This window comes from Brassica napus, chromosome A3 (assembly GCF_020379485.1).
Source record: "Brassica napus cultivar Da-Ae chromosome A3, Da-Ae, whole genome shotgun sequence".
Taxonomy (NCBI): Eukaryota; Viridiplantae; Streptophyta; class Magnoliopsida; order Brassicales; family Brassicaceae; genus Brassica; species Brassica napus.
The window spans coordinates 1,528,741-1,554,025 of NC_063436.1; the positions used below are offsets into that span (position 1 = coordinate 1,528,741).

General features: G+C 37.5%; 6 protein-coding genes and 1 long non-coding RNA gene across 10 annotated transcripts; 2 read left to right on the top strand and 5 right to left on the bottom strand.

Moving 5' to 3' along the window:
• Positions 1–75: 75 nt before the first annotated feature.
• LOC106384967 (neurofilament heavy polypeptide) lies at positions 76–5,108 on the bottom strand. Of its 2 annotated transcripts, none has more exons than XM_013824895.3 (12): positions 4,901–5,108; positions 3,215–4,790; positions 2,774–2,781; positions 2,225–2,400; positions 1,974–2,034; positions 1,793–1,891; positions 1,559–1,653; positions 1,312–1,425; positions 1,074–1,141; positions 826–936; positions 495–750; positions 76–403 (listed from the first exon to the last, which is right to left on the bottom strand). In XM_013824895.3, exons 2-12 carry the CDS (start codon positions 4,747–4,749, stop codon positions 293–295), a joined length of 2,634 nt encoding a protein of 877 aa, XP_013680349.2. In that variant the 5' UTR covers positions 4,750–4,790; positions 4,901–5,108; the 3' UTR covers positions 76–292. The 2 variants fall into 2 exon arrangements, with proteins under 2 accessions (XP_013680349.2, XP_013680348.2); XM_013824894.3 differs by having other exon boundaries at positions 3,215–4,784; positions 4,901–5,106.
• A 1,186-nt stretch (positions 5,109–6,294) lies between these two features.
• LOC125593103 lies at positions 6,295–7,335 on the bottom strand. The gene is made up of 2 exons (XR_007329016.1): positions 7,105–7,335; positions 6,295–6,686 (listed from the first exon to the last, which is right to left on the bottom strand). It is a non-coding gene; the product is annotated as an uncharacterized LOC125593103 (long non-coding RNA).
• Positions 7,107–7,785, top strand: LOC106384963 (VQ motif-containing protein 31). The gene is made up of 2 exons (XM_048769136.1): positions 7,107–7,362; positions 7,459–7,785. Exons 1-2 carry the CDS (start codon positions 7,107–7,109, stop codon positions 7,629–7,631), a joined length of 429 nt encoding a protein of 142 aa, XP_048625093.1. The 3' UTR covers positions 7,632–7,785.
• LOC106432215 (putative pentatricopeptide repeat-containing protein At5g08490) lies at positions 7,694–10,697 on the bottom strand. Its single transcript, XM_048769120.1, has one exon. It carries the CDS (start codon positions 10,330–10,332, stop codon positions 7,780–7,782), a length of 2,553 nt encoding a protein of 850 aa, XP_048625077.1. The 5' UTR covers positions 10,333–10,697; the 3' UTR covers positions 7,694–7,779.
• Positions 10,698–10,929: 232 nt separating this feature from the next.
• LOC125593102 (transcription factor SRM1-like) lies at positions 10,930–13,350 on the bottom strand. Of its 2 annotated transcripts, XM_048769131.1 has the most exons (3): positions 13,091–13,349; positions 12,503–12,939; positions 10,930–11,637 (listed from the first exon to the last, which is right to left on the bottom strand). In XM_048769131.1, exons 2-3 carry the CDS (start codon positions 12,877–12,879, stop codon positions 11,151–11,153), a joined length of 864 nt encoding a protein of 287 aa, XP_048625088.1. In that variant the 5' UTR covers positions 12,880–12,939; positions 13,091–13,349; the 3' UTR covers positions 10,930–11,150. The 2 variants fall into 2 exon arrangements, with proteins under 2 accessions (XP_048625088.1, XP_048625084.1); XM_048769127.1 differs by having other exon boundaries at positions 12,503–13,350.
• A 2,378-nt stretch (positions 13,351–15,728) lies between these two features.
• Positions 15,729–18,155, bottom strand: LOC125575000 (NADH dehydrogenase [ubiquinone] flavoprotein 1, mitochondrial-like). The gene is made up of 3 exons (XM_048769124.1): positions 17,942–18,155; positions 16,188–17,667; positions 15,729–16,021 (listed from the first exon to the last, which is right to left on the bottom strand). Exons 1-2 carry the CDS (start codon positions 17,942–17,944, stop codon positions 16,207–16,209), a joined length of 1,464 nt encoding a protein of 487 aa, XP_048625081.1. The 5' UTR covers positions 17,945–18,155; the 3' UTR covers positions 15,729–16,021; positions 16,188–16,206.
• A 3,800-nt stretch (positions 18,156–21,955) lies between these two features.
• LOC106385271 lies at positions 21,956–25,134 on the top strand. Of its 2 annotated transcripts, XR_007329017.1 has the most exons (7): positions 21,956–22,544; positions 22,771–22,866; positions 22,956–23,133; positions 23,210–23,307; positions 23,384–23,445; positions 23,514–23,853; positions 25,096–25,134. XR_007329017.1 is itself a non-coding variant. In XM_013825192.3 (6 exons), the coding sequence occupies exons 1-6, from the start codon at positions 22,071–22,073 to the stop codon at positions 23,668–23,670; spliced, it is 1,065 nt and encodes a 354-aa protein (XP_013680646.3). In that variant the 5' UTR covers positions 21,956–22,070; the 3' UTR covers positions 23,671–23,880. The 2 variants fall into 2 exon arrangements, 1 of the variants encoding a protein (XP_013680646.3); XM_013825192.3 differs by lacking the exon at positions 25,096–25,134 and having other exon boundaries at positions 23,514–23,880.
• The last annotated feature ends 151 nt before the right edge of the window (positions 25,135–25,285 follow it).

Here is a 25,285-nt window from a genome sequence, read left to right on the forward strand (position 1 = left end):
TCGACTTGAGATGATTAATTAAGCTAATTACAATAAGAATCCACCACAAATAAGATTGAGAAGCAAGAAGCAAAATCCAAATGGATTGGTTATCTTTATTACAAAATTAACAACTAAATCTTTTGACTTGAAAAGTTTACAAAAAAAAAAAACAGGAACAAGAACACAATACAACTCAAAGGGAACCATTATCTCTTAAGTCTTAACAATAGATAAGATCAAACAAAGACAGACACATTAAAGGTAGTTTTTGTAATTAAAATTAAGAAGGCAAACCATGTAAGCTTTAATTTTAATTGGGAGCCAAGAAGTGAACGCGAGCAAGTGTGTACTCTTTTCCAGCAATCCAAACACCAGTTTGTGACCACTGTACATCTTCCCAATCAAGATTCTCCTCCAACACCTGTTGTCAATTCCAAAACCAATCACAACTGTTTTTATAATAAAAGAAATTTAGTGCAACAAGAGTCAGAATCGAAATAAAAAAGTTTGACCTCGACATGATCTGGTGGGAGTGGAAACCCGATAGACCGCATAAGCTTCTGAGGGAGAGGTTTCTTACATCGAGACCAACGGAAAACGTCGATTATACTGTTGTCTGATTCTGTTTTGTCACCGTTTGAAGGAAGATGGTTCTGTGACTTGTTGTTATTGTTGTTATCGATCTCCATAGCTTCTTGTGATGAGTGTTGTTGTTGCGAGGCTTGGAATGCTTTCATAGTCTTCTCTCCAGCGAAACAGAGCTCATACCTATTTGCAGACAAAGGTTAGATTCAGCATCTATATATTTCATTAATGTCCATAAAAACATATGACTTTGAATACCTGCATGAATGTGTTTCTAGGTACAAAACCTCTCCTTTCTTCAAACGGGCAGAGGTGAAGAGAGGCTTCTTGAGACCCTTATCAGCGACAATGCTTATGCTATATTTGATCCTGCAAAAAAAGTAAATCCATGTGTGAGTAAAACTGATCTTGCATCTGATTCCTTTTAGGTGATAAAGATACATGGAAATTTTAGAAAATTCTGAATATTTCTTTTAAGCATTTAACCGAAATTTCTAGAGAGTTACCAAGGTTCATTGCAGAGGTTGTATTGTATTGTTACTTCTCGAACAAACCTTTGTTGCCGCAGAGCATTCTGCAAAAACAATAAACAATTCATTAGTGCTTGAAAGATGTGAAATATGAGCAAACTATGTGAGCAGATATGCCATATGTTATAATCCAACAGTGTTGAAAGATTGCAATCAACAATAGTGCAATCAGATTGATCAAATTTTAAGAGAGATGAAACTAAAACTAAATTACCGAAGCTGCAGCTCTGGTGGTCATGGATCTCTCAACAGCCATTGGTGCAAGTGTTGGCTCAACAGTTGAGGAGTGGGTAAGAGAGGGTTCAAGTTCAATCGTACCACCTCCTTTCTGGAATCATAACATCATAAACTTCATAAGTAATTCATTATTCGCTTTCTAAACTAGATATTATGCACAAACTGACTGGGAAAAGATTGTCAGGGAAACAAAGAGGACAAATAACGAACAGATGTCAAATTACCTTCAGTATATAGCACCGCTCAACTCTGTAACTGCATCCGATTCCAGCTCCCCATGCTCGAGAGCGGACATTGTTCCTCAGCTTGGAAGTGTAGTCTAACAATTAAAAAGTTTGTTAAAATTAGTCTCTTGATATGAAACAGAGATAAACTCAGTATATTATATCGTTTTGCTCATAAACATGGATAAGGTCAATAAGAAGGGAATAAAAGTAGATACAGGAAAGATAACCAACATTCTTGTGACGGCAAGACTCGGATGGTTGCACGCAACTCTTGCATCGTAGGCGGAGGAGGGGAAGCAGTGGGACGACAGTAACCGGTATGCATGAGAACTAGACGACAAGTAGACCAGAGTCAGTGTGATGTCAGGACCGAACCAAGGAATCAACTACAAAGATTCTTTAAGACACGTACCAGCAACAAGGTCGGAATCATCTGTGTATATATCTGTTCCCCATAGCTGGCCACCTCTTACCTGCACAAACACAAGCCAAAGGTCTCAGAAGGCAACAAACATGGGATGCTCTAAAGAGCCTTGTTTCATTGAGCTTAAACATAGATAAGATTAGAACTATGGCTATATGAGAAACTATCATCATGTCAGTCATCTTAAGGAAAAAAAAGATAAAGATTATGAGAGAGTTTTGTATGTATTTTCGTCTTACTTGGCGATTAGTAGCAGTAACATGCTCAGCTGGGATCCGAACTTCAAGAGTGGGACCATTACTTGCGAAATCGCCACTTTTATCAGGGTGTGATGATTCATATTCCTTCCACAGCTTAATCAGTTCTTGCATACATTCCCCAACTTTGTAAACAACAACCGGCACCTCTGGTTTGCCTGGATCATCAGCATAACATAGTTCAATAAGCTGACGCTCTAACCAAATTATGTTTCCCATAATTACAAAGAGTTTAAAGTAGTGAGATAAAAGTAGCAGACACTTGATATATGTTTATTAGACCAAGACCCTAGATCACGAAAAATGCAGAGGTATAAGCAACTTCAAGGAACCCAAATCTGAAATAGCATTGAGGATGAACCGACTTTTTGAATTCTATATTTGACATTTTAGGGTGAGAGTAACGAACTGCAACCTAAAGACCATTATCAATGCACATGTAAAATCAAATGCCAGTTTAACCGATTTCTTTTTGTTCTCCACGCAGTGCAAAAGGATCCTTTCTCAGAAGATATTGTAACGAATCATTACCTTGTACCCTGCAAAAGAAACACAATCAAACATAAATGATTACATTAAATGCCAGATTAGTGACTGAAAAAAAGTTGAGGACTTAGCCAATTACTTACATGATAAAAAAATAAATGCAGGCCAAAATATTCTTAACACAGTGAAAGAGAGGCGGTAGAGAAGAATATCCAGAGAAAAAAAAAATCAAATTTAAATTTAAAGAGACAAGTGACACTACAAAGTACAACTATGGATGCAAAGTTTTCTTTTAAGTCAAAAAAACAATAATGGTAATAAGATATTTCCAACAATAAGGTTTTATCGTATAATATCTATCACCGGCATATTTGACTAAATAGGTTCAATTTCAAATTTCAAACTTCAACAAATCTTGGCATGTCTCTCTAAATGCTAAGAAATTTTAAAGGATTTAGCTAAGAAATGAGAGGCAGCGAGACGTACCCTTCGTTGTCCTGACTCCGTGAACGGACACGGTCGCGGTTAGTGGTCTGTGGGCTGCCTCTCGGTCTCAGCATTCTCTTCCGTTGCTGAACTCCACAGTTGAAGGCATCCTTATCCCTCTCTGCACCTCCTTCACCCTCCAAACACCCATCTTCAGATTCCTTTTCACCGACTCTGCTGCGCTTCTCAGCTCTTTCGGCTTCAGAGTCACCCTCCCTCTCTCTCCTTTTGTCCTTTGACTCTCTTTCATCTCCCTCCGGTTCGTTCAGCTTCTTCTGCTCAGGTGCCGCGTGTTCCTGTTCTGCAGGCTTGGAAGATGCTTCTCCCAACTCTTTCTCGTTCTGCGAAGCCTCTTTCTCAGTACCACCAGTCCGTGGCTCTCTTTTCACATGATCTTTCTCCTTCTCCTTCTCCTTATTCCTTTCTCGATCGTTCTGCTCCATCCTCTCTCGTTCCCACTTCTCTGTCTCTCTTCCAATCTCTCTCGGTTCGCTCGTTACACTACCAAAAGGCACAGACCCTCTGCGCTCACTTCTATCCTTGTCTCTGTCCCCCCACTCTCTATGCTTCAAATCTTTTCTCTTCTTGTCTTTGTCCTTGAACCTATCTTCTCCTTTTGCATCGACCTTGTTTTCTCCAAGCCCTTCTAAATGCGCTCCCTCCACAGGCGCTGATAAATCTTTAACCCCAACCTCCGTTGACCCTTGAGGGTTATTACCACGTGATACAACCCACGGCTCCACATTTGCGGTTGAGCCTTCAGCTCTCTTCCCTCTATGATAATCCTTCTGCTCCTTCCAAGGCAAGTGAGCATGCCCCTCCTTCTCCATCTTAACCTCACCCTTCTGGTCATTGTAACTCTGATTCTCCCTTGTATGACCCTTCCCACTAAAATCATCCCCTAGACGCTCAGGCTTAGCGTCCCTGTCACTCTTGGGACCTTGAACCTCCCTCTTCGTCTCACCGTATATCCCTCTCCCATCACTCCTAGAATAGCTTCCGGGATTACTCTCAAACTTAGCATCTCTCTCACCCTTGGGACCATGAATCTCCCTCTTACCCTCACCATGTATCTCTCTCTCTCTCCCATCACTCCTGTTATCTCTGCTCTCAACCTTAGCACCATCTCTCGACTCCAACGTCACAGGGGGGTGAGTCAAATGAGGATCGCTCGAAGAACCAGTCACCGGCAGGGAGGGAGAGCGATAGACGCCGTGGAGAGGAGAGCGTCTCTCTCCTCCTCCATCTCTAGGCTCACTTCTCGGACCCTTGACGGTTCTTGACTCCACCTCGTAACCAGGAGAAGGAGCAGAAGCAGCAGCAGAAGCAAGTGGTGGTTGGTGAGAATGGGGATGAGGAATGGAGTGAAGGTGAGGCTGTTGTTGTTGAGGGTGGTGGTGAGCCTGAGGAGGTGGTGGAGTAACGGGAAGGGGATGAGTTGATTTGTTAGGGTAAGAAGATCCTGAATCCTCGTGAGGGTACTTGGCTGATGAAGAAGCACCCTCTTCGTGAGATCTCTTAGGAACACCACTCATCACTCCTTAGATTCCACGAACCAATTGCAAATTCACTGCTCCTACAGACAAAATTAAACCTTAATTTACCAAATCTTGAATTGGTATCACCAGAACAAACCAATGGAGCCCTAAAATGAAACAGAGATTAAATAAAGGACGGAGCTTTTACCGATTGAAAGTGAAGCAGAGCACGGATGAGCAAAACCCTTGTGTCGGAAAGTGAAAATGGCAGAGTAATTTGGGGGCTTCTGCACCGTCTCTCTTCTTCCTTTCTCTCCTTCGTTGCTTGCTTGTGTTGCTGGTTGATTTTAGACAAATGAGTTTAATCTTTGGTTCTCGTCTCTCACGAGACCGTGCGTTTAACCCGCAATTTTAGGTTTTGTTTATTGCGAACTTACCCTTATACTTTATTCAATCTCTAGTAATGTCCAGAAAACTTTAAATTTGTAGAGTTTTGTATATTGTGTATTAGCCCTCATACTTACTCAAACTCTCGTAACTTTCAAAGACTTTAAATTTCTATAAAACTTATTTTTTTTTCAGATCAGATTTTTGATCAAGTTAACTTTTCTTCTGATCAGACTTCCCAAACAAATCAAATTCTCTCTCTAATCAGATTTTTTTTTAAGTTTATTAAAAAGGCAAGACTGAAATCAGCTCATATATATAAACCACTTAAGGATAATTTACTCTAAAGTGACATTTAAGAAGATAAGCAATTCGAGTTTGAGGCAACTCAACAACACTTAACATGTGTAGATACGCGGATATAATATCATATTTTAAATCTTGTTTTATTTCTCAAAAAGAGGATTCATCTGTGTATTACATTTTGGTTTTTATAAACTAGTTAGAAGAGAATTTTGGTTAGACGTTCGTTTCCCGATTCAGAACTAAAATCGAAATAAGATAAGTTTGTGAAAGCTTCTAGATGGCATCACAAAGACAAAAAATGATTTACATTACATTTGTAGCCGTAGGAATCACATCATGAGTTATAATTTCCCTTGTAATATATATGCTAGTGATGAGCATTATAGTTGAATAATAGAAGACAAACAATTAGGAGGTTTAATATAAAGACAGCTAGGGAACAATACAGTTTGGTCTCTTTATAGTGTAGTTTGGACTATAAACAAATCTTTAGTGAAAACAGTATCCGATTATACTGAGTTAGACCAGAACTAAACCGGTATTGTTAGTTGGTTGTCCAGATGTGCAAGTCTTCGTAATTTTATGTTTAATGTTCATGTTATGATGATTGTAATCAGTGAAATACCAAATCTGTTCAAAGTTTAGGTCGTGAACAGAATAAGCTGAGAAACTGTTATGAGTTCAGTTAAATTTCTCATCACATTCAACAGAGACAGCTCATGTAAGAAGGAAGAAAAAACAAAACCGTTTGTTTGGTACTTTGGTTTAGGGAGAGGTTGCTGTGACGTCTTTCTCTCTCTATTCTCCTTAACAGAAACGGCATGCATTTCTTCCTTCTTTAACTTCCTTTCTCCATTCCTTACACGACAACATGAAATAACTCATCACAGTTTGTCATTCTTTCTGATGTTTGACCAAACAAATTTCTATTAACAAAAGAAAAAGAAAGTGACAAAAACTTGAACCAAAAAATAAACGGTTAACAATAAAGGGATAAAAGAGTCTTTCTCTATTTCCTCCATATTCTTCTCCTGCTTTTCCTCGTTTCTCTTTTCTGGTATATGAACAAGTTTTGAGCTGTGACCATTAGACCAACAACAACAGTCTTTATACCTTCTCTTTAATTCTCTCTCTCTCTTCCTCTTGTTGTCTTCTTCTTCTTTTAAGTTTCTTGTTTGTTGGGTTCAGAAACTAGGATTCACATTCACCTGCTGCCTCTGGCTTGCTCTTTCAGGTATGTCTCTGGTCTTTTCATTTTTTTTTTATCAAAAGTTCTTTATCATCATTTCTTGTGATTCCTTCTGAGAACAGAGCACAAAAGATATGATGCATTAGCTTCGGTTATCTATCAAATCGTAAATCGTATATAGAACTACTATAAACAGCTCTCATCATATGTTTTTCATTCTTACAAGAAGTAATGGCAACAAACTTTGATATAGACTTTTGAGTATACAACAAGTCAAAGCAATTTCAGGAAAAAGCAAAATTTTCTCTAAGAAAAATCTAGTGGTCTTTTTTTAATTGACAAGGTTTGAGTACACGACTGCTTTCTATCACTCTCATTTCTCTAGATGGGACCTATTTTGCAACTTTAGTCCAATATTTTTTCGTTTTCTGATCAACTGCATGAATGGTACCATTGTGTCACAGGTCAGAGGCCCAAAAAAAACAAGCACAGGTGTATATCAAAGCGTGTTCTGTCAGAGAAAAACTTACAAATGAATAACCAAGGAAGTCAGAACGTTGCAACTTGCAAGCCCGTCACTACATTTGTCCACACTGACACCGACACTTTCAGAGAAGTCGTGCAGCGCTTGACAGGTCCATCAGAGAGCAATGCTGCAGCGGTACCAGAAGCAACAGTGATAAAATCCGCCATTCAAAGGAAGCCTACTTCTAAGCTCCATGAGAGAAGGCAATGCATGAGGCCAAAGCTTGAAATTGTCAAACCTCCTCTAAGCTTTAAACCCACTGGTACGACCCCATCATCTAAATCTGGTATTACCAACCTTTTAACAAGTCCAGTCGGCGCCTCTTCTTCATAATTCTCTAACTTTTCCTTGATAAAAGGAGATAAAGCAGATCCAGATAGTTGTACAACAAACAACGAAGAAGAGGAGAGAGCCATTAAGGAAAGACGCTTTTACTTGCATCCATCGCCAAGGTCTAAACCAGGGTATACAGAGCCAGCGTTGCTTACTTTGTTTCCTTTAACATCTCCCAATTCGAGTGGCAGACCATAAAGCGTGTTCTCTGCCAACTGTCCCAAAGCTCATGTACATGTAGCGTTACAGAACTGTATCATTGAAAGAGAAAGACTCTTCACTTGCATTATCTTAATCAAGATTTGTCTCTGTAACATTTCTGCAATGCTTTTTCTTTCTTCATCGGTTAAAACGCCACAGGCTCTTTCATCTGAACAAATAAAGCATTTAGTACGTCGAACATACTGTTTCTTCGAGGGTGAGAACAATCTCCGGACATAAAGACATTCATTTTCCCATCCACATCCAGCCAGCTACACCCTGCTGGTTTTTTCATTTCCTTTTTCTTCATTAGCTTCCTCAACTCCTTCACGCCTTCCCATTTACCATCTGCTGCATACATGTTCGATATCAGCACGTAGTTGCCAATGTCTTCAGATTCAGCTTCCAAAAGATGATTTGCAGCTAAGCGCCCCAGATCCATCTTATTATAGGTTATACACGCCCTTAACAGTGTTCCCCATATATTCTCATTAGGTTCAACTGGCATCTCTGTGACGAAAGCATATGCATCATCAAGTCGACCACCTCGAGCAAGTAGATCTACAACAGAAGCATACTGTTCCATTGTAGGGTTTATACCATAAACCGTCCTTATTGAGTCAAATATTTGCAATCCATCCTGTATTAATCCAGCATGGCAGCAAGCAGTCAACAGAGTAGTTATGAAAACGTGATCCGGCTTAATGCCCAAGTCCATCATATGAGAGTAGATCATAAGTGCTTCCTCACCCATGCCATGTACAGCATACCCAGCAATCATAGAAGTGAACATAACTAGATCTCTATGAGCTTCTAACTGGAACACAGAATACGCATTCTTCAAGCTGCCACATTTTGCATATACATCCAATAGAGTCCCCTTCAGGCGGATATCACCAAGTCCGCCTCTAATAATATATCCATGGCATTGTCTTACTAGATGCAGAGATGCTATCTGCGCACAAACAGGAAGGATATTCATAATAGTCACAGTGTTAGGCCTCATCCCTCGAGCTTGTATCTCCCGGAAAACATCAATGGCTTCACTAGGACAGCAACTCTCAGCGTAGATACGAACCATCAAACTCCATGTGGTGAGATCAGTAGTAAGCATCTCGCTGAACAGAAGCTGAGCATCATCCTGACTTCCGCTATTAGCATATCCTGATAACATTGAGTTGTATGTAACCAAAGTTCTCCTCTTTGATAAACCCTGAAAAATCCTTTGAGCGTAATCAACATTACCACATTTGGCATATGCATCAAGCAACGCATTGCCAAGCATGGGTTCCTCCTCATTGTGTAGAAGACCCGCCTTAACTGAGTACCCATGGACTTCTTTTACTTTACCAACTCCCAGTATATTTGTGCAGAATTTGACTATGCTTAAAATAGTAACAGAGTCAGGAATGATTCCTTCATCAAATAAGTGGCGCAAGAGGTTCATGAACCGAGAATGTTTTGGAGTGTCTGCATAGGCATCAAGAATAGCATTCCAAGATATTATATCCTTCTTGGATATAAGTGAAAAGGCCGAATATGCTGCGCTTGTGTCACCAAATTTTGCATAGAAACTAATGAGAGCATTCCCAACTGATGTATCCTCCAAGAGGTAAGCACGGCGCAAAATATAACTATGGATCTCTTTGCCACTGGTCAAGTTACTTAACTGCGCACAGACAGGGAGGATGCTGACAATAGTTACCGAATCAGGAGAAACATCCCCCTTATGCACCATCTTCTGAAATAACTTTAAGGCTTTAGACCACTCACAATTTGATGCATAACCAGCTATGACAACGTTCCATGAAACCAGATCTTTGGAACCCATCGTCATAAACAACGACGCTGCTTCTCCTATCCTTCCAACTCTCAAATAAAAACTCACAAGAGAATTGCACACATTAACGTGACTCTGCAACCAAGACCTCTGCACAACATAACCATGAATCTGCCTACCACTTCCATACGCAATGCTCTTATCCATAGAAGCACAAACCGGTAAAATATTCGCAATCGTTGCATAATTCGGCTCTACAGGCTCCTTCAGCATCGTAGAAAACAATCTAAGCGCATCGGCCTTCATATTGTTCTCAGAAAACCCAGCAATAAACGCATTCCATGAGACAACGTCTTTGTCAGCTATATTATCAAACGCAATATACGCATCAGGGAGAACAAACCCGGATTTAGCGTACATGGAAACAAGAGCGTTCCCCACAAGCGTGTCTTTCTCCAAACCCATCTTGGTAATATAAGAATGCAACACCTTCCCATTGTGTGCAGCACTCCCAAGACGAACACACACAGGAAGAACAATCGCGAAGGTAACGGAGCTAGGCTTAGGCTCATCTTCAAAGAGCATTCCTTTGAAGAACCTCATCGTCTCATGAGCACAAGAATGCGAGAGTCCAGTGAGAACAATGTTCCAAACAACGGGATCAATGCTGTTCATTTGCCTGAACATCTTCTTGCAATCATCCATTCTCCTGCATTTCGCATACATGTTGAGAACCGACTTGGAAACCTCATTGCACCCCAAATGACCAAGCTTTGCCACGCAACCGTGCAGAGCCCTCCCTGACCTGAGCTCAGAAACTGAAGCGCAGGCTTTGACGACATCCGAAAGAACTCTGTGATCAACTCCAGAACCAGACAGAAGTCGAAAACTCTGAACAAATTGTCTCAAAACTTCCATCTTTCCCCTAAATATTCTATCAAGTGATATATATTGGATCAGACATTTTCACAAACACCTGATGGGCAATAACGATTTGCTTCCAATCTTCTAACAGTTAAGATACAAGCGTTGCTTATACGTGACAGAGACATAGAGAAACTAGGAAAAGGACAACCTTTATCAAGTTCCTTGCGTGTCACTCACACTCAGTCTCCGTCTATGCATAAGCAAGCGAGATTTTTAGCTGAGTGGAGTGGATTGAATTATGAATGGATTATTATGATTATAATTCGAACTAACGGGAAAAGTAAGAATATAATAAATAACTCAGGTCCTTAACTGCAAATATACTATTCTTTTTGAATCATTTGTAACGAAACTCCATAATAAGCCCATGAGAGTCTATATGATAGAGGCCCAAAAGTCTAATAATACGACCCATCAAGCTCTTGACTTTTTTATACCCAAATGTTGGTGACCATCTTCTTCTTGTTTCTTCAGCAACAAGCATGTTGGTTATGATTCCTTAGTTTTATAGTTTTGTTTAACACTTGTGCTTCTCCTTTGTTACTTCAGCGAGGATGAGGTTAAAACCCATACAAAGATGTCTGCATCTTGCTTCAAATCTTTGGCACATAAGCATTATTGTTTTCACATACAAAAAGAAATTTGATGATCTTAATCTATTATTGGAACATCGTAAAAAACCCAACAAACTAAAGTAATAAATAAAAAAAACCTCACTCAAAAGGAACAAGCTTGAATATTTCACTAAATCCTTTACACATCTTTCTTACACCTAAACCCGTAGAGCACACTACTACAATCTTTCAATGTTACCTATGAGCAGTTGGTGTACGCGGCGTAGTGTACGGCATCTGACCCATGTTCATTGGTGCACCAGAGACTCCAAAAGCCAAGTGAGGTGGAGCTGGGAGGCTCACTGGCGTGCCAACTGCTGAGACCAGCGGTCCAGTTACTGGTTGACCTATGGTGGGTGTTCCATACATAGGAGGAGGTCCTGGTGGTGGTTGAGAGGCGGCTTGCTTGGCTGATTTGTTTGCTCCACCAGCAACAGCAGTAGAACCGTTGTTGTTGTTCTGACCAGTGATGGGTCCTTGTGGCGTTGAGACATCTGCATCGCCAACACTGGTGATGTCGTGAATGCTTGATCGTCTTCTATCTTTGTTCATTGAGTTTAGACGAATGAAGTACTTCTGAGCGTGGCTTGCGACTTGGGTCGGTGTTCTTGTTACCACGAAGTTACGAGAAATGCTACGCCAATCTCCTTTCCCATACTTATCCAAACCAAGAAGAAATAGCCTATAACACACAAGAGACAAAAGACTATTAGTTTATCGTAATCATTAAAAAGTAGAATCTTCCTAGCCATAGTATCAAACAAGAAACACACCAAAAGCTCGCTAAGGGAACCAGTGTAAATCAAATTAAACTCACAGCAAGATATTTAAACAAGAAAGATACACTTCACTGTTTCATCAATTATCAATCTTTTTTGCAAGTGAAAAACTCAAGTTCTACTCTTATCTGCCCTTTAATATCCCAACACCATTAGCGTTTTCAAGAGAGTAAAATGAAGACTAAACATTAAAATAACATGTTCTTGTCTCTTTCTAACAGGAAAGTGGGGTTCTCCAATAACAGAGGTGGACAGACTGACTATCCTTTTCTCAAGGACTCAACATGATAAACAGCATCTAGCTTCAATAAGTGGGGGAAAAGATGGTCAAAATGGTCCCGGGCGTTAGATAAGATAAGCATCTCCCCATCATCTCTAACATGATGGATGTAATGATATATCAGCTCAGACATGAAGGTAATGAGATTTAATAAAAACAGCTTTGTCTGTCCCATAAGATATAATTTCTATTAAAAGAATCAGAGCCTTGTGAAACTAAATCATAAGAATTATAATAAACTTAAAAGTTTTCCTTCAAAGCATCCTCTAGAGTTAGTTACCATGGGTAGATCTCCCCCTAAGACTTTCTTGCTAAGGTTTTGCTTCTAAGCACAATATGTCTTCGAAAACTAACTTCTTAAAGGTTCACAAACCTAAAATAGCGATAAGATTAACGTTCTAGAACACAAACGGAGCAATATATAAAGAGTACTAAAGGAATGAGAAGAAGCCACAAACAGATAAGCAGCATAAATAAACAAAGTTCACCTGTGTTCATCCTCTGTCCACGCAATACCCTTTCGTCGTTCTTGTTCCGACTTCGCTTTACTCCCCTGGTTAGACTCACCCGCATGACTATTCCCTCCTTTCTTACCGCTTCCTCCATCATCACCACCATGACCACTAGATCCCTCAGGAGAACCATAGTCAGGAAGTGGCACACATCCAGATTCAATCCTCCCAACATCTTCAACTAAAAGCTCGTAATGTTCTTTAATCTGCTCAACACTCTTCCCCGGAACATCTGCAGCAATCTTCTCCCACTTCTCCTCTGATTCATCTGTATAACTCGCAAGAGCTCTCTCGAAGGCTATATCATCTTCCCTACTCCACACAGAACCATCACTAACTTCCTCCACAATCATCTTCGCAATCAAAGCCCAATTGAAATTCGATAGAATTGAGCTTTAACACCACTGCAAAACCTGAGATTCCAGCCAAAGTTCGAATCTTTAGCGTTCCCCAATACTATCAAATACTCAGATTCCTCCAATTGATTAATTCAATTCAAAAATCTGAGGATACAAATAGACTAAAGGAGATCGAGAGAGAATCACGGAGAATCCAAAAGGGAACCTTTACGTCTACTGAATCGAATTGGCAAAAAAATAAGGGTCAATAAACCCTACGAGAAGATAACTTTGCCGTACTCTTCTAGAGAGAAGCCAAGAACAGAGTATTGGAGAGAGATTGGCAGTGAAAGGTTTCAACTTTGAAAAGAGGAGAGATTAGGGGTTTATTGGGTTTTCTGGAATTGCGAGAAAAGCTGAATGAGAGAGGGATGGTGAATGAGACAGAGGAAGGAAGGAGAGAGATGTCAAAATGCCATTGTTAAAAGGGGAAGTTCAAACAGAAATAAAGAAATAGTTAATCCAACCCATAAGCATTGATAGATACACTTTTCACAGCTCACTCTCCTGTTTATTTTCTTTTATAAATTTTTATTACCTTATTAAATCTCTATTTTCTCTTTTTTTTTGTGTGCAAAATCTCTAATTTTTTTTTATTTACAAAAATTTAGGTAATCACAGATAAATATTTGTTACACCTAGTATATAATGTATTTTCTGATAATGGATGCTTGTTAATTTTGGACATTGTGAATTACATTCTAGTTTTCTCTTTTTTTTTGCTTTCATATTTTTTAATTTATGTGCCAAAGATATATATATTTGGTGACATTTGGGGTCTTAGACTCTTAGGTAATCATTAAAAATAATATTTTTTTATGTTTTGAAAAATTCATATTTAAAAAAAATTGTTTTAAAAGATACATTTTAATATATTAATTAATAGTAAATTTTAAATTTCAAAACACATAATCATGTTTATTAAAATTCTATTGGTAAAAATTATGGGGAAATAGTATTGTCATGTTATTTTTTTACACAAAGGTATTTAAAAAATTGATCAAACAAATCATAACTAATTTATTAGTACAAAAGTTAAGATATTATTTCAGTGATTAAAAAACTAAAGCTCAGATTCGAAAGCCTAATTAAAAATCACGCTTTTGCAAACAACGGAGCATGAAAGTTGCCTATGATACAAGTTTCCGGTTTATGCAATGTTTAATTTAGTGGGATACTCAATCATTGTACAGTAAAACTTTTTAACAAATATTATATCAAAGAGTGTAGTTTTTTTTTTTTTCCAACTGGTTTTGATTAATAAAACTTGTAGAACAGAACATACAAGAGTGAGATCTTAAACCCACAACAGGGAGACATGAACCCAAACAACGGGTGACTTAAACCCAAATAAAGGGTGACACTTGATAAAACTACAACCAACACAAGAGAACTCTAGACTCATATAACCAAAGTAAAGACAATCTTTGACAAGGGATAACAATATTAATCCTTTTACGATTTGAACAGCCGGAACTCTTGACGAGAGAGGAAGCGATGCAGTGGCCATAACAACGAAACAGAACTAAACTTACCTGAACCTCCAGTTCACAGTACCAAGCCAAAACCAACAAGAATAACATCATATACCAACCAGAGAAGAACTACAACTGGGGCAAGCTCCCTCTTCAAACGAACCTTCATCAGAAACCTTACTACCCTCAACCTCATTATACTGCTTCGATTAGCCGAAGCAACCGAGGAACACGAGAGCAAAAGACAAACCGAGAAATACACTTATCCAAAGGCCGCGACAATGACTCTTTTCTAGAGCGGGACAAGCAACCTGAAACTTCTCAAAGATGTTAGACATGTTCTGATTTCCTCACACCACCACGCCACCATCGCACACCGTTTACACCGAAGCTAGAACGAAGGTAAAAGAAGATTGACACTAAAATCCCAACAAAGACACCTCAGATTCAGCCTTTCTAAAGCCATAAACACCCTTGAACGGAGCAGAGATCTCAAAACATGGCGAGAGTTAATGGAATTGGTCCCCGGACAGCAAGATCTTAACAGAAGCTCAGTAAAATGCAGAGAAGAAGACATTTGCAGGTGAATTGCTCTGTACCTTTACCAGATCCGGCGTCTTCTTCGTCATAATCAAAAGGATTAGTTAGCTCTGACCGGAGATCGAACCGGGAAATCTCTTCCACCGTAATCACACAACCACCAAGAAGAAATCTCTATCAAACACGAGAAACCCAACACCAAAAGCAAGCTAAAGGAAGGATTAAGACCGACGTTGTGGCTGTGTAAGCCCACGCACGCCGGTCTTAACCAGATCTGAAAAGAGAAACTGAGTTTTTAGGGAGAGTATGGAGCTTTCTCTCTCTGGCGATGTATAATGATTCAAAGAGTGTAGTTCACTTGATAGATTTATAATTATTTATACAGCTTTTTGAGCTCTTTGTGAAAAAGAAAGTTGGGAGAGGTGGACAAGAAGTTAGGGCAGATGTTGACATCTTATCCATAAATATCCACCCAAAAGTTCCAATCAGACCGGTCCCCTTTCCTACTTTGTCCCATCAATTCACAGGTCTGCACATTTATCTTTTCACTTTTTTCTCGATTTGAATGCGAATATATCCCTTTAATTTTTTATAAAATTTATTCAATTGAGAAAGCACACATTATTGGTTCTGGGGAGAATAATCACACAGATTTTAGATTCTAGCAATTGCGTCTAATCACACAACAATACAAACAAATTAACTATCGCTCATACTCCAAAAGATATTTTCCACAAAAAGCCAAAATGAACCATTGATTATTAGTATTTGTTTTGGAATTTTAAACTATTTAAACCAAAATAAGGAGCATCCTTTATTCAAACATGAAAAGGTTTTGTTTGGTTGTTCCCAAAATGTGCTCTCAATATAGTCATAATAAAACAAACAAACATTGAAGAAAGAAAGACTAATCAAAAGAGCAAATACAGCTCTTTCTGATACAACTTGAATAAAGTTTTAACATGAAGCATTCAACACAAATACACATTACCTTCTTCTCCTTCTCAAGTAGCTTTGCAACCCCCAAAAACTCTAATAGTATGCTTCAGATTTTATTTCCATGGAGAATAATAGCAAATTCCCTGCAAAAGGCATATTAGACTATGAAGAACCAAGAGAGACTAGAGAGTGAAATAGAGTGACATACAAAACTCTTACCATTTTTACCTAGGTGAAATCTAAATATTTTTTCTTTTAAGTTTGCAACAAGAAATTAAAAAGAGATAAAAAAAAAATGAAGATGCAAACCTGTGGTTAGCAAGGATTTTTAAGCAGCAGCCTGTAGCAACTCCCTTTCAGCACGTTCCCTGATCCTTCTCTCAAGCTCGGGCCTAAAGTGCCTTATCAGACCTTGCACGGGCCATGCAGCTGCATCACCCAACGCACAGATTGTGTGTCCTTCTATCTGCTTCGTTACCTCGTGAAGCATATCAATCTCTTCCAGCTTTGCATTGCCAACCTTCATCCTCTCCATGATCATCCAAAGCCAACCTGTCCCTTCTCTGCAAGGAGTGCACTGCCCACAGCTTTCATGCTTGTAGAAGTACGAGAGCCTTGCAATTGCATCCACAACATCGGTTGATTTATCCATCACAATGACCGCTGCAGTTCCTAGCCCTGACTGAACAGCTTTGAGCGCATCGAAATCCATAAGCACGTCCTCGCATATGTTCTTAGGAATCAAAGGGACAGAGGAACCTCCAGGAATGATAGCAAGTAGGTTGTCCCATCCACCCCTAACACCTCCACAATGCCTCTCAATCAGTTCCTTGAGAGGTATACTCATCTCCTCTTCAACGGTACATGGCTTGTTCACATGCCCTGAGATACAAAACAGCTTTGTCCCAGCGTTGTTCTTCCTACCGAAACTCGAAAACCACTCAGGTCCACGCCTTAGAATGGTAGGAGACACAGCCACTGTTTCCACATTGGTAACAGTCGTGGGACAACCATATAAACCAGCATTAGCAGGGAACGGAGGCTTCAACCTAGGCTTCCCTTGCTTCCCTTCGAGACTCTCAAGAAGCGCTGTCTCTTCACCACAAATGTACGCACCAGCTCCAAAATGGATATAAACATCGAAATCATAACCAGAACCACACGCATTCTTCCCCAACAGACCAGCTGCATAAGCTTCCCTTCTAGCCTTCTCTAGATTCAAACGCTCATTCACATACTCACCCCTGATGTAAATATACGCCGCGCTAGCTCTCATCCCAACACCAGCGATCAAACACCCTTCCAACAACTTATGAGGGTCATGACGCATGATCTCCCTATCTTTACAAGTCCCAGGCTCACTCTCATCAGCGTTCACAACCAAATAAGACGGACGTCCATCAGAAACCTTAGGCATAAAAGACCACTTAAGACCAGAAGGGAAACCAGCACCACCACGACCACGAAGACCAGACTTTTTCATCTCGTTAACAATCCAATCAGTACCTTTCAGTACCAAATCTTTGGTCCTGTACCAATCACCTCTCTTCATCGCTCCTTTGAGAAAAGGGTCGTGTAGACCATAGAGGTTGGTGAAAATCCGATCTTCATCCTTGAGACCACCGAAATGAGTCTTTTCCGGAGGCGGAGGTGGTGGTGGTGGCTGTGGAGTGGCGGAAGTGGACGCAGCTTGGGTGGTGCTGAGTGATCTCAAAGATGGAGCCAATCTAATGTTTTCTTTCCAAATTGATACTGCTCTCCGCAAGCCGAGAATACCCCTCATGGGTGCCTATCAAAGGTGATTCAAAGTAACAAACATTCAAACGCATGATCTGCCCCAAAAGCATCGATAATCTCAAAGAACAATGAGGCGATCAAATTAAATTAAATTAAATTCTAAAACAACAACAACCCGCTAGATCTATATGAAAAAGACTCCACCTTTTGCAATTATTCAGCTAAAATTTGAAAAAAAAAATTGCAATAAAAATCTATACAAACCCTAACATTTGCGATCGAGAAATGAAAACGAAGATCATCTGAGCATGAAACTGATTACGTACCATGAATACAGCTGAGACTTAGTGTTGGTTCCTCTAAGCGAGACGGCTACACGGAGGGGAAGTAGAGGAGGAAGGCGATAACGGCACCTGAGACCGGCGAACTCGAGATAACTGCTTGGTTCAGATTAGTCCGCGTCTTCGTGACGTTAACCTTTCTATGTTTCTAGGCCTTTATTGGGCTTGGCCCATATAATCAAGTCACTCTTAGTAGTATGTTTTATGAATTAGTCTTTAGTAGTATGGTTTATGAAATATGATGGATTTTGATCAATTTTTTTTTTTAAATATGATGGATTGAAATAATTTTAATTTAGAAACATATGATGAATTTGAGTTCAGATATCCAGTTAAATTATATAACACAAGTTGAAAAATCCCAATCTACTTTGAAATCAAAAACTAAAAAATAATATACATAGAAATTTGAATTATGTATGCTAAATATCAAAAATTAACATGAAAATTGGATGGGTTTATCTATTTGGATGGAGAACCAGTAGTGTTTATGTTAATTTTAGTGTTTTTGAGTATTTTTGAATAGTTTCATATATTTAATTTAAAGTGTTTACAAATATTTTGAATAATTATGAATTTTTTTGAATTTTTTGAATTTTTATATTAGATCTAAAATAATAATATAAATATGTATATAATCGTGATTCTGACATTTTCAGGTATCCAAAATATCACGGTTTGGATATGATTTTTCATGTACCAAAATTTTGGATCATTCAATTATATTACTAGTTTCAGCTCGGATTTAGTGCAATTTTTTAGTCGAAATTTGTTTGGTTTAGACTTAAATTGGCTTATATCTGCATGTGATTTGGTTATTGAAAATAGAAATATGTGTGGATCTGAAACTAGAACGCATGGATATTGATGTTTGCTTACATTTCAAAGAAAAATTAAAAGGTCATGGGGAGCTAACTACCGTGCACTCAATAATCTATTCAAAATATCTCAATCCAGAAATGGAAACATAAACTATGAAATTGGAGTGCAAATCATTGAGATATATAATGAACAAGTGTTGGATTTGCTCATTACTTTCTTCATTACTAGTTATCAAATACTCAGATTCCTCCAATTGATTAATTCAATTCAAAACCCAAGGATGCAAGTAGACTAAGGGAGATCGAGAGAGAATCATGAAGAATCGAAAGAGGGAATCTTTACGTCTACTGAACCGAATTGGCTAAAAATAAGGGTCAATAAACCGTACAAGAAACTATCTTTGTCGTACTCTGCTGAGGAGCTAAGAACAGAGTACCGAGAGAGATTGGCAGTGAAAGGTTGCAACTTTGAAAGAATTAGAAATTAAGGGTTTATTGGGTTTTCGAGAAATTGCTTCGAGAAGCTGAAGGAGAGAGGGATGGTGAATGAGAATGACCCAGAAGACAGAGGAGGGAGGGAGAGAGAGAGAGATGTCAAAATGTCATTGTTAAAAGGGGAAGTTCAAACAAAAATAAAGAAACAATGTTAAATCCAACCCATAAGCATTGATAGATACATTTTTCACAGCTCAGTTCCCCTTCCCCTGTTTATCTTATTTTATAAATTTTTATTACATTATTAAATCTTTACTTTCTTTTTTTGTGTGCAAAATCTCTACTTTCTTTGATTTACAAAAATTTAGGTAATCACAGATAAATATTCGTTACACCTAGTATATAATGTATTTTCTGATAATGGATGCTTGTTAATTTTGGACATTGTGAATTACATTCTAGTTTTCTCTTTTTTGCTTTCATATTTTTTAATTTATGTGCCAAAGATATATATATTTGGTGACATTTAGGGTCTTCGACTCTTAGGTAATCATTGAAAAATAATATTCTTGGTAATACGTTTAGTGAATAGTATGTTTTATGAAATATGATGGATTTTGATCAAATGTTTTTTTATAAATAGATGCAAATGGGTTTTGAAACTGTCATCGTTGATAATAAAACAAGAAACAAAGTCAATAGTTCAGACTTCTTAGGTATTTGGTTGTTTGACTTTGTTTTTGGGTCTATATATTAATGATTGGCATAAGAGTTTCATGTTCTCTATTACAATTTCTACCTCAACCCAAGTATCATTGCATTTCTAAGTTCCTCTGGAATCCTACCCTCTATTTTATACATGTGGTTATTAAGGCAGGCGCAGGCACCTAGAGCGCCTTTGCTTACTGCTTGACTCATATATATTCTAACAAAATTTTCTCTGTATCCAGATGGTGATCCTTGTGTTGTTTTGATCGTTGAGTTGTTTTGATCCTTGTTATACTGACTTGAATTATTTGTTATCTTTGGATCTAGGAACTTATGGCAGTAGCAATCCGACTCGTTCTCAGAAGAGGAGGCAAAGTAGGGAGAAGTCTTGGACACCTGAGCCATATGAGCTGGATAACTTTGTTGTGAATGAAGAACCAGAGCAAGTCACCGAGAAACCCTTTTTTGGATAATTATGAGTCTTTTTGATTTTTTGATATTAGATCTAAAATAATAATATAAATATGTATATAATTGTGATTATGATATTTTCAGGTACCCAAAATATCACGGTTTGGATATGGTTTTTCATATACCCAAATTTTGGACCCATTCAATTATATTATTAGGTTCAGCTTGAATTTAGTGCAATTTTTTAGTCGGGTTTAGTTTGGTTTAAACTTAAATTTCTGTTTCACATCTGGTTTGGATTTGATTTCTGTTTTTTTTTTGCTTAAATCTGCATGTGATTTAGTTATTGAAAATAGAAATATATGTGGATGTGAAACCAGAACGCATGGATATTGATGTTTGCTTTCGTTTTCAAAAAAAAATTAAAATCTCTTATCCACTTGAATCATGTCGTCGGAATTTTGTTTTCTTGAAATGGTGTTTTCAATATGTTATATTGACTTGAATCATTCATGTGGAGTTGTGGACAGACCTTATTTAGAAACTTGATTGTTTTGTTGGAACAATGCGCCAAAAAGAAGAACATTAAAGAAGAAGCAATCATGCAAGAAATTTTTGGGTCCTATCAAACTTTTTGATGGAGATGTGGTAGAATACCTGAAGGTGATGCTTCTCTCATTGGTGCATAAGAGTAGAGCAGGGTGCATGTTTTTAGAAATTATGATGTAGAAATCTAGAATCGTAAGTTGTATTCAGAATAGCAAAAGAGAAGTAAACTCAAAATAATAATTTATAGAAAACTTCTTTATTATTGATATATTTTAGAACTCTCGCTTAATATACATGTATAGCGATTAAGCTTTATCAAATAAATTGATTTCTTCTATTATTACAAAAACTAATTTAATTATTTCCTTTTGACGCATGTTCATTCTTCATTTCAATCTCTAGATTCATAATCTACTTCTTGAATTCACCCTTGAGACAAGCTTATTCCTTTTTTTTTGTTCAAAAAAAAAAGACAAGCTTATTCCAACAATGTTGGAACAAAATATAGCTTTTGACTTTATTTGGCATGGCCTATATAATTTTTTTTTTGTCTTAGTAGTATGTGCTATGAAATATTGATGGGTTGAAATAATTTGCATTTAGAAACATATGACATTCAAGTATTTTCATATTTTTCTGAAAGCGGTTGAAATAATCAGTGTCTAGCTCTGTTTATTATTAGTATTGACCTTGATCTATGTCTAGCAGAAAGGAAATATCTCCCAAATTGTATATGATAGTCTTAGAGAGCTTAGAATATAATAAGACATCGTTCCTTAGATTAATACAGTCTTGAGTTTGACGGCCGACAAACAAACAAAAAACAAAATCTACTTTTTGACATTTATAAAAGATATAACTTGGAAAAGAACATTAAATTATGTACACAAAGACAAGCAAATACTTTCCTTGTAAGATTCTAATTAGTATGTTCATGTCATGTGCCTTGCATTGGCTTTACTCATGCATCTAGCGTGACTACTCCATTTCAATAGTGAAAATAAATTGGAACTTTTATCTAAATTTACATGAAAATAACTGAAAATTCTAGCATTTGTGGTAAAACAATATGGGCCCAAGCCCAGTAACAATATTGTTATATAATGATCCTTCTTCACCATCGGCATAGAACTCGATAAGCGCGGCTTCTGTAAAGCTCCGTCGCATCCGAAGCTCAAAAAGCTTCATCAATGGTGTCTCTTCTCCTACCTTCATCTCAACTTCTCCTCCGTAGTCGAAACCAACACAATGTCCAGCCATTTCTCCTCCCTCGCTCCTCCCCCAAAACACCATTCTTCGTCTCCTCCTCACCGTCTCTCCGTCAACACTCTACTTCAGCCTCAGCTTCCAAGAACCCATCGGAAGCTTTCACGGCGGAGAAGACGACGGAGAACAAAAAACAGCCGGAGAAGAAGCATTTGAGCGAGGAGGAAGAAGCAGAAGAGGAAGTAGAGGAGGATATGCTGTGGATTCAAGAGAAGGCGTTAAACTTAGTTGAGTTCACCGGAACGGTGGCTCAGGCAATTCCAGGCCCCCGAGTTGGAGATACCAAGCTGCCGTGGATGCTCGCTGTTCCATTAACTTACGCCGTCACCACTTTGGTCACCACCGCCGTTAAAACCGTTAATAAGCTCTCTTCTCCTAAAGCGCAACGCAAGAAACTGGTCTCTCACTCTGTTTCTTGCTCTCTGTTTCACTCTGTTCTTGCTCTCTGTTTTTACTCTGTTCCTACTCTCTGTTTCACTCTGTTCTTTCTCTCTGTTTCACTCTGTTCTTGCTCTCTGTTTTTACTCTGTTCTTGCTCTCTGTTTTTCACTCTGTTTTACTCTGTTCTTGCTCTCTGTTTTTACCAAGAACTGATTCGAAGTTTGGATTTTTGAATCTCTCCAGGTGAATCAGAATGCAATGATTTGTAAATCTATGGACGAGCTGTTACAGAGAGAAGGCACTGTGAGTAGCTTTGAGCTCAAGGCACTCGAAGAAAAGGTGTGAACTTTATGCTCTGTTCATCTTTGTGAATCATTCAAAATCCAGACTTTAACATGAGAATCCTGTTTGGTTTTGTCTGAATCCAGACAGAGTTTAACATGGATGAGATATTACGGAAGTACATTCATTACGCCTTGAAAGAGAAACCGTTTAATCCTGACCTTGTTGCGAATCTTATTCATCTCAGAAGAGCTTCTGGTTTGAATGAATCTCAGATTCCTGAGGTTTTAAATGAAATCTCTCGTAGTATTGTTAAAGAAAAAGGTAAAAACTAAAATCAAACCTATAGGTAACAGCTTCTCTATTGTTGCAATCTTCTTTATTGCTCTTGAATTTGCAGGTCCTGTTGTAATGAACAAGCAAGGGTTTACTGAGAAAGGGTTCAAGAGAAAACTAGCCGTGCAGACGCTTTTTGGAAAAATTTACTATCTTTCCGAGGTAATAAATGTGGAAACATTACTTTTTACTTGATAGAATCTGCTTATGTGTTCTGACTCTGTTCTCTTGTGAACAGCTTCCTGACTTCTGCTTAAAAGACAACTCCTTGGTTGTCAAGGAAATATTCGGAGTTACAGAGTAAGTTCTCTCACGGATTGAGCCTTGTTTGAAAAAGAATCTTATGTTTCTTGCAATATTCCTTTCAGTGAAGACGCAGAGAAGCTGAGGATACATGCTCTTGCTGAAGCGGGAGACTTGGACTCACTTGAGAAAATGGTGGAGTTTGAGAAAGCGGCTGATTCTTCTTCTTCTTCGGATAGGGAAGATTCAAATGAAGAAGATGACTCCACTACTGTTCCTTAAGATACCTGTTCAAGAACCAACTTCAACACAAAAAAAGGATTCATTTTTTTTTCTAATTAGTCACAAGTTGTTCTTATGTGTACGACGTTATTATCCAGCCAACTAGATTGTCTTTTGATATAAAGACAGTTTGTGTAATAGAAAAATCTAAGATTCAGCACAAAAATACCAGTTGTAGCTTATATCATATAATAGACTGATTTAACATAACCATCTTTTTTTATCAACCTAACTAGTTCTAAACCTAACCATCTAACCAATAAAATAAAGCCTTTCATTTTATAATATATGGTTTTCATATTATATTTTGTCTATAATCATTTTATATAATGTATTGATGTGATTTTCAAAATATATAAATAAATAGATAATACATAGTTGTAGATATAAAAACTTAACATATGTTACCCATTTTATTTTTTTTGTATAAGAATATTACATAATTTACGAATTTAATCCTTGTAAACGGTGAATGACATTTTTAAAAATAATTTATTTTTTAAAAATATGTTAATTTACCAATTTAATTAACTTTTCATTTTTAATTCATTTATTACTTATGTTTTAATATAATATTGACTATAATTATAAAATTTATAAAATATTATATAATTTTATTTTTATTTATTGTAGAATTTTGTAACTAAATTTAATTTTACTATTATTATATTACTAATTACGAAACTAATCAATGTATTAATTTAAAAAATATTTTAAAATTTTCTATTAGATTTTTCTCAACAGATTTTCTTATAACTAAGAATAAAATAAAATTTACAGTTAAAAAATCTATTTTTAATACTCTTATAATTGTTAACATGCTTTTTTCTCTTGTTTTTTTCCTTATTTTTCTCTTATTTTTTCCTTATTTTTTTCTTATAAAATGTAATGAAGAAAAAAAAAAGTTTTGTCTGGCTTGTAGTAAGGAAATGACATCCAATTCCCTTTGTGTGAAGTTTTCTTTGGCCATAGGAAATACAGAGATTTCTACCTTGAGATTTTGAAGACGCACATCGGTTGTAGCATTTTTTATTGCTACACTCTCTACATAATCATTGGAAGATTTCAAGTACTCCGTCAAACCTTGGATAAGTATGTTCGGTCGTGTTGCTTACATCTTTCAAGGAAGCATGAGGGAAGTACATGCTTCTTTTGATGGGGTTCTTACAAACATATTTTGGATTTGCTTCCATCCCATGATCACACGGAGCACATTTGAAGGGAGAAGATGTTAGCGATTGTATGGGACTCTCCGAAGCTAAATAAGTTTAACACAATCAAATACTTAATATCTTAAACTTTAACATGATATTAAATGCATTAAACATACCGTGTAGTGGAGAGGCAATACATGTGAGAAACATCATCATCATCATGACGGTTGCAATTGTTGCATTCAGCACAACAATACGAGTTATGGCTTACATCATACCTACAATTATATAATAGACTGATTTAACCTAACCATCTAACCAATAAAATATATATTACCATGATTAATATATATACACAGTTAAACATTAACAATATAACTTTTAAGATTTTTACACGACTTTTCAAAGTAAAATTAGTGATAGAGATATATAAATTTAGCGGGTTGACATTAATATTAATT

Coding starts and splice junctions, on each gene's coding strand:
- LOC106384967 (XM_013824895.3), bottom strand. CDS start 4,749: ATGAGTGGTGTTCCTAAGAGATCTCACGAAGAGGGTGCTTCTTCATCA. Junction 1,426..1,558: donor AGCGGTGCTATATACTGAAG/GTAATTTGACAT, acceptor TTATGATTCCAG/AAAGGAGGTGGTACGATTGA. Junction 751..825: donor CTAGAAACACATTCATGCAG/GTATTCAAAGTC, acceptor GTCTGCAAATAG/GTATGAGCTCTGTTTCGCTG.
- LOC106384963 (XM_048769136.1), top strand. CDS start 7,107: ATGAATAACCAAGGAAGTCAGAACGTTGCAACTTGCAAGCCCGTCACT. Junction 7,363..7,458: donor TCTAAGCTTTAAACCCACTG/GTACGACCCCAT, acceptor CCTTGATAAAAG/GAGATAAAGCAGATCCAGAT.
- LOC106432215 (XM_048769120.1), bottom strand. CDS start 10,332: ATGGAAGTTTTGAGACAATTTGTTCAGAGTTTTCGACTTCTGTCTGGT.
- LOC125593102 (XM_048769127.1), bottom strand. CDS start 12,879: ATGATTGTGGAGGAAGTTAGTGATGGTTCTGTGTGGAGTAGGGAAGAT. Junction 11,638..12,502: donor TGGACAGAGGATGAACACAG/GTGAACTTTGTT, acceptor TGTGTGTTATAG/GCTATTTCTTCTTGGTTTGG.
- LOC106385271 (XM_013825192.3), top strand. CDS start 22,071: ATGGTGTCTCTTCTCCTACCTTCATCTCAACTTCTCCTCCGTAGTCGA. Junction 23,308..23,383: donor AAATTTACTATCTTTCCGAG/GTAATAAATGTG, acceptor TCTTGTGAACAG/CTTCCTGACTTCTGCTTAAA. Junction 23,446..23,513: donor GAAATATTCGGAGTTACAGA/GTAAGTTCTCTC, acceptor TATTCCTTTCAG/TGAAGACGCAGAGAAGCTGA.